The 7,562-nt window shown below is 37.8% G+C and overlaps 2 protein-coding genes across 2 annotated transcripts in view; one reads left to right on the plus strand and one right to left on the minus strand.

Moving 5' to 3' along the window:
- LOC104706453 (molybdopterin biosynthesis protein CNX1) lies at positions 37-5,114 on the minus strand. The gene is made up of 13 exons (XM_010422648.2): positions 4,747-5,114; positions 4,536-4,662; positions 4,247-4,377; positions 3,629-3,730; positions 3,463-3,546; positions 3,117-3,344; positions 2,720-2,910; positions 2,519-2,623; positions 2,117-2,410; positions 1,128-1,285; positions 939-1,045; positions 549-605; positions 37-470 (listed from the first exon to the last, which is right to left on the minus strand). The coding sequence occupies exons 1-13, from the start codon at positions 4,942-4,944 to the stop codon at positions 240-242; spliced, it is 2,013 nt and encodes a 670-aa protein (XP_010420950.1). The 5' UTR covers positions 4,945-5,114; the 3' UTR covers positions 37-239.
- The window catches only part of LOC104709263 (BTB/POZ and MATH domain-containing protein 5-like), a 3,589-nt gene continuing 2,129 nt past the window's right edge, over positions 6,103-7,562 (plus strand). The window contains exon 1 of the mRNA XM_010425905.2: positions 6,103-6,724. Within this exon, the coding sequence (XP_010424207.1) occupies positions 6,302-6,724 (423 nt within the window). The 5' untranslated portion in view covers positions 6,103-6,301. The remainder of the gene's footprint in view (positions 6,725-7,562) is intronic.

Below are 7,562 nucleotides of genomic sequence, written 5' to 3' on the forward strand. Positions count from 1 at the left end.
AATTAAGGTGTATTAAACCAAATCGTAAACCAAATCGATAACGAAAATGTAACTTTACATTTGTTTATTTTGGCTTCGGTTATTATACAATGTATTTTCTCATTGGGTGATGTATCTTTACACAAAAACTATATAACAGCCCATTTCGCACCACATAGTTGGGTTTCATGTAACTCTCGATCTCCAAGTAAGCCACAGAACTTGTCAAAAGTTTTTAGAGTTACAGAAGCTGGAAAATTTTAGTGAGTACAAGAACATCCAGCATCCTCTTTCTTTTCTTCCGTGGCATAGGCCGACTTATAACTTTGGTCCCATGTATCAGCCGGTGTAGTAGCTTCTGCGTGAGGTATGTGCTTTGGATGTTTCTCTCTCTTGTCTCCTTTTATCTGCTTCAGTGCGTGCTTCAATGCCGGTAACAGAGCTTCCATGCACTCTGCCACCGCGTTTGGGTTTCCAGGCATGTTTATTATCTGAGAGAACCAAAAGACAGATTCGTCAGTGATGGCAAGTCAGAGATTTGCACCAATGATTAAGTTAGAGATTTGTACCAATGTTGAGCCTCTTATTCCTGCTGCAGAGCGTGAGAGCATCGCAAATGGTGTGATCTGCTCAAAGAGAACAAACATGTGGAGTCAGATGCCAACTCATTTCTTTCCATTATGGAGAAGAACAACCATGTTTAACGATTCAAACCGCGCACTTCAATTCAGTTCCGGTTTAGAAAAAATACCCCCCTAATTTAGTTTTGGGATTTTGGATATTAGAAAAGGAAAACTATCTTAACTGTGTTAAGGCTCAAACTATCCTAACAGTGCCAAGGCTCAAACTATCCTAACAGTGCCAAGGCTCAATTTGGTTTTCAAAAGTGGAAGGGTTCGGTTTATCCACAAATTAAACATCCTTACATGTAAGAAACAGGTAAGTATGAAGTATGTTACCTTTAAGCTCTCTTGCATCATAACAAAGAGGAGACCAGGTGTTTCTCTCTCTATCACTTTCTTCGTTGCTTCAGGTGTTACATCTCTCGGAGAGAAGCCGGTGCCGCCTAGTTTGCAACAAGTTAAGTATAAAAGATATGTTTCATACTCAAAAACAAATCTATGATTAATAACTAGATGTTTGTATACCAAGTGTAAGAATGAGATCCATTCCGTCATCGTCGCTCCATTTCTGGAGAATGTCTTTGATTCTTTCCACCTCATCAGGGACAACGGCTGTGGCGACTACCTTAGCTCCTCCCAGTTTTTCAGACGAGGAATCAACCACTGATACAGCCCTGGGGCCACTACACGAGCATAAGAAAATCAATCAAGAAATGATCACGAAACAATGATAAGACCAAAACTTTCAAACAAATTATAAGTGAGTACAGACAGAAAAAAACTATCTGGAGAGGGTTTGACTCAAACCGTTTGAGCATTCCTTTTGAGTATTTAACATGAAGAATGGCATCGAGATGAGACTTTACCTATAGATGTAGCAAAGTACTGTAGAGCTTCCCTGTCTCACTATGACAGGGAGCAATACCACTGTGCAATTTTACTATGGCATCGAATTTGTGACCTCACCAGAATAACGAACTGGAGAGGTGTATCTAGATGCATATTTTTATAATCGAAGAAAATGACGTTAAAGCGAACTGTTTCAGAGTTTTTAATCCCTGCATTTAACTCCGGCTGAAGAGATTATCGACTCTACATCACTAATATTTCAATCCATTATGCCAAATTGAAAGAGAAAATCAACAAGTTGACTCTAAGACGTTTTCACCTCGACTACAAAGTTCATGTTCTAACTTATGTCTCGTCAAATAGTCAGCAACTAACAGGTCTTCTAGAAAGACAGCGTACTTTTTTACCCACAAGGATATATTTCTCTTTGAAAAACACCTATCAACAAGCCACTGTCGCAATTATCATAAGGTAAGGCAGGAGAAAGACAAACTCAGTATTGCCAATGTGCCATTTCCGTATCATTTTCCAACAGTTAATATGCAGTCTTATACTTGTAAAAGGACGCAAAAAAAACCTAATGGTATCTCTTCCAACATACTAACATAACTCATCTCATCCAGATTTGCAATGGGACAATCAAGAAAGTTTAACATTAACCATACCTGCGATCAGGTCCAGCCCCAGCTGAGACAGTATCACTGACAGTAAGAATAGCCACTTTATACTCAGGTCCAGGTACTTCATCATACTTTTTATCTTTTCGAATAGATTCTGGTTCTGATAATGAGGTCTTCTTGTCTATAGTAAAGCCACTAATATCAGAAACAAGTACAGCTGATACAGACGTTCCAGCAGAAAGCACATTGCCTGTAGCAGGCAACTCCAACAAAGCATTAGCCGACCTCATACTTAATAGCCGACTGCTCATCTGATGCCCAGTGCTCTCAGCAACAAATCTGACATCCAGGTATATCTCATTAGCCTAGTAACGCATACTCGAAATTCACACATACTGGAAATTCTAAGTTTTTACTCAAAAGCAGACACAATTATGAAAGACTCACCCGGGAATCCCTGACCCATCGTTGTCTTTCCATTTGATGATGGCCCGATGAAACTCCGGACGGATGCGATCGGACTTTATCGGCTCCTGAAGTCGAGCTCGCACTCTGCGCAGATATTAGACAGTAGTCTACACTTTCACTGATGATCATTTTCAGAATTAATGCATATGGAGATATAAGTATAATGAAAACTTCACTAACCTCAGTGGATGGGGGCTTGTCCATCCTGCAAGCTGGCGAAATGTAGGCACAACAAAGATATTGAAACAAACCAAACAGCTTACGGGATTTCCTGGTAATCCAAATGCAAGCACTGTTTTCTCCATCATACTTTCAGTTGGTTTTGCCCTGATCTCAGCAAACGTCAAAGGTTTCCCAGGTTTCATCAAAACCTGAAACAAAACTAAAATATAAAATCTTTGCGGTTCAATCTATATAACAAACTAAACATTGTCAACTTCCTGTGCTTAAGCTGATAAATTAAAGTAGAGTCCAGCAAAATAGGTTTTCAGACAACATAGTAGCCAACTCTTTTGCAAAGCAGAAAAATAAATAAACCTCAGGGAGAAAGTGCAGGAAACTTATACTGCTTCTTTACCTTGCTGAAATGTACTTTCCCCTTCTCTCCGAGCAATGGCTTGACAAAATCCCTGTCTCCCATTGAAACACCACCAGAAGTTAAAATAATATCGGCTCCAGAGGATACAGCCTCGTCCAAAACTCTCTCAAGTTCTTTTTTGTCATCTCTAACAATTCCAAGGTCCACAACTTTGCATTGCTGCTGCATCACTGCTGCCACCAACATTGCTCGATTTGAGTCCCTAATCTGCAAAGAGCTCACTGTTTAGTCACTAAAGATAACAAGGGTCCAATATCTTTTCTGCATTTATTACACAAAATATATATCTATCATATGCATCAAAAATCTTATTTCTGCGTAATACCTGACCACGACCTAAAGTCCCAGCTGACGGCTCGACAAGTTCATCTCCAGTAGAGAGAATAGCAACTGTAGGCATAGGATATACCTATAAGGAAGTTATACTTTTTCCTTTTTTGGACATATCATTTAGTGAATTTGCTAAAAATAAAACAGATATACAGCAATACCTTCACCATGGTTACTCCTGCAGTTGCTAGCAAGCCTATTTCTGAGGCACCAATCCTTTCTCCAGTTTTTAGTACAGTAGTATCTTTCTCAATGTCGCAACCCTAGCATATAAATTGTATGGATCTTACAGTGAAACAATAATTAACCTATAACGATTGCCTTTTAACCAAACAGCTGGAAAAAACTGCTTTTTTCATTAACGTTCTAGATTTTATTATAATAAAAGGGAAACATGCTTTTAGCTATCTTCAGGTCTTCTAGTGATGACCTCATGCATGTATATTCTAAGCTCCAGAAGGGTATATTCTGTAAGAAACATTGCAAACTCACACCAGTAGCAGAAGACAGGTTGGTGTCCTACAATTCATGGACATATCCAAAACTCGCCAATCATTTCCATATGTCCCAATTACTTACTCATCAAAATGACATAAAAATTCAATTCATTTTAAATATCAGTCTCACATGCATCCTAAAGTTATCTTGTATCAACAGATGTCAGAACATTATAAAGAATAGTACGAAACTTCAATTGTTTAGCAAACAGTCAAAGATTAAGCAAATCAACGATATCAAGTACAAGACTGATCATATAATCGAGAAAGAAGAAACCATACCACTCTACGGATATCAGTGCCTTTCTTAGTTTGAATCAGTATTTTTACTCTTCTAACTTCAGTTGAGACGTCTCCAATTACTTCAGTGTCCTCAACTTGGACAACTGCATCCGCTCCATCAGGTATAGGTCCTGAAGAGAAAAATACCAAAGAAACATTTAGTTTTCTGACAATTTCCCATGTAGACACACCAAGGAGTGAGTAAAAACCCTTTCAAATACTCTTAAGAGTTAGGCAACTGATACAAATCATCAGTAAGAGATTTTTCAACTAAATGGAATATACTCACCACCAGTTGTTACATAGGCCACAGTTCCAGGAGTAACAATCACACCCAGTCCATCATTCCCAGCTCTTGATTCTGTAATAACCGGGTATTCTCCAGGACCATCTGAAGCAACAACGGCATACCCATCCTAAACAAACATATATAAACATTAAATGTCAATCTACTCGAAGCCTATTAGATCGAATCTATTATAGGTTTCAATGCTATTCACCTTGACGGAAGCAGGATACGGAGGCAACGGATCAGGAGCACGAATATCCTCCGCCAACACCTTCCCAAGCGCTTCCAGCAGCGAAACGCTTACCGGAGGCAGACGCTTAGAGACGCCTAGTACTATTCTCAGAGCTTCCTCCGTCGGTATCATCTCCGTCTTTCCGTCGCCGCCGCAACAACCTTCATGACCATCCATTTTTTTCCCCCGATGCTTGAGAGAGAGAGAGAGAGAGACGATAGTTGAATTACGAACAAAGTTGACGAGCTTGTTTGGCAATTCGGATTAGATTTGAGGGGTGTATTGAACTTGATATTTTAGGCAGATTTGGTGAGATTTTAATATTTTAGTATTTTGAGAGATTTGAGTGTAACTTTAGGAGATTTGATTATTTGTTAGAGATTTCTAAAGAATTTAAAACTTTATTACTTGTGATTTGGTGAGATTTGGTTATTGAATTTTAGGTGATTTTAGGATATTTTGGAGAAAAAAAATAACATGAACACATGTTTTCTTCACAACCTAAAAAAACCCACCATCAAAACTATAAGGGATGATGGAGACGTACATACTGTACCGATCAATATTAGAGCTTAATGACTTTAGAGAATTTTATAACATCTATCATGCTTACTTACAAACAATACACGACACATTATTCATACTTGTGCTGAACTTTATAACATCTCTCATCCATTTTGGTGCCATCATCAAATATATATATACACATATATATATATATATATCCAAGCATCTCGTCAATCGATTAATCCAATCCAAAAGCTGGTATCATTGTCAAGACAGGATTGACATCATTCCTCACGATCTCAATATCAATATCACTCATCGTCTAAGGCAAAGCTTTCACCTTGGAGAAAGAAAGAGAATATAGGAGAGAACGTACGGTGTAGAGATAGACGAAGTTTCTGCAGTTGGTTTCAGAATTTTTTTTTTTTTTTTTTGAAATCTTTCAAAATATCACCTTTAAAGGTGTGATTTTGTTACTCATGTATTTCAACTAAAAATGTTTTAAAATGTCTCCCAAAATCACTTACAATTTCATTTTTTTAAAAAGTTGTGATATTTTGAATAACAGTGTATTTGTAGTGAGATTTATAAATTATTGATTCAATAACAAGAGATTGTGAATGATTTAAGATGATTTCTAAAAATTCCAAATTCAATAACACAGGATTTCAAAAGACTTTTTAAAATCACTGATTAAATAACAGTAGATTTAAAAATACACCAAAATCTTCTAAAATATCAAATTCAATACACTCTCCTTGATTTAAAAAAAAAATACTGGGAGATCAGTTTTAAGCTCGTATCCAAACAGTCCTAAATGGGCAAAGTTAAGAAAACGTTGTGTGTGTTCACTTCCCTCTTTCTGATATTTTTTCTTTTCTTTAAACGGTCTGAAACCCAAAGAATCCAAAATTGAAAAATTCAGAACCCTAGTAGGAGAATCTTTTTGTTTCTTGGAAAATCAAAAAGGGGGAAAAAAAAATTGTCTACGTCGATTAGAGATTAGCCGCGAGTTTTTTCAGAAACGATGTCTGGATCATTGATTCCGGGACCGAATCCGGATCGGGTTTTATCTCCGACGACCTCGAAATCGGTGACGCAGACGGTGAACGGGTCGCATCAATTCGTGATACAAGGTTACAGCTTAGCGAAAGGGATGGGTGTAGGGAAGCACATAGCGAGTGATAATTTCTCCGTGGGAGGGTACCAGTGGGGGATCTTCTTCTACCCGGATGGTAAGAATCCGGAGGATAACTCGTCGTACGTCTCTGTTTTTATCGCGTTGGCGAGTGAAGGTACGGAAGTTAGGGCGCTTTTTGAGCTTGCTCTTGTTGACCAAAGCGGAAAAGGGAAGCATAAGGTTCATAGCCATTTCGAAAGGTCACTTGATGGTGGGCCTTATACTCTCAAATACAGAGGAAGCATGTGGTACGGTTTTCTTTTTTCACCTGTAGTTGTTTTTATGCTCACTGCTCATAATTCTGGTTTTTTTTTTTAATTGTTGATTAGTGCGTTTGTAGGATTGGCGATGCATGTTTAATCATTTTGCTGTGAGGATGAACTAATATCTGGAGTAGGGTTTGTAGTACTTTGTATTAGGGTTACGTGATTCCCTCATCTTGTTTCACCCTTGTGATGGAATTATATGATAGATCTTTGTTTACTGGCTGTGACATAAAAATTAAAGAGGAGAAAGATGTGGGAATGATCACATGAATTAGAAGATACATCATGTTAATCTTAGGGTACTTGCAGCTCAGTTTCTCTGTTGACGACCCTGGGTTTGCTTGGGCGTGACATAGCCATAGCTACTAGATGTACTTAATACTTGTGAACTGCTAAGGAGGATTCTGAATTTGAATGGTGTTACCTTGTTGGTGGTATAAAGCATGGAAATTGAATAATTTAGCTTCTCATAGTCAGTGCCATCATAATGAATGAAATATGGTGTTCTTTTGGTGTAAAAAAGGTAGTCATAGTAAGTGTAGTAAGATTCTTCGGACTTATGAGTGAGGTGGATTCTTGCTCCCATAACAAATCTTGTTTGTGAGAAGAATAATGTGTCAAAAATGATTAGATGTGGGTGGTTTAATGGTCATGATGCGAAAAGAATTGAAAGGGAAATCAATAATTTTTAAGGTATTTTGTTAATTAAGTGTATCCAGACTTAAGCTTAAGTCTTAACTGGAAAGTTTTCTTAATTTCAGTGGAGAATCTGAGATAAATTTGATGTTCTCTTTACATTTGTCTTTTGGCGTATGTTCTGCTAACTCAAGCTCCCCTGATCC

The sequence above is a fragment of the Camelina sativa genome, chromosome 8 (genome assembly GCF_000633955.1).
Source record: "Camelina sativa cultivar DH55 chromosome 8, Cs, whole genome shotgun sequence".
Classification (NCBI taxonomy): Eukaryota; Viridiplantae; Streptophyta; class Magnoliopsida; order Brassicales; family Brassicaceae; genus Camelina; species Camelina sativa.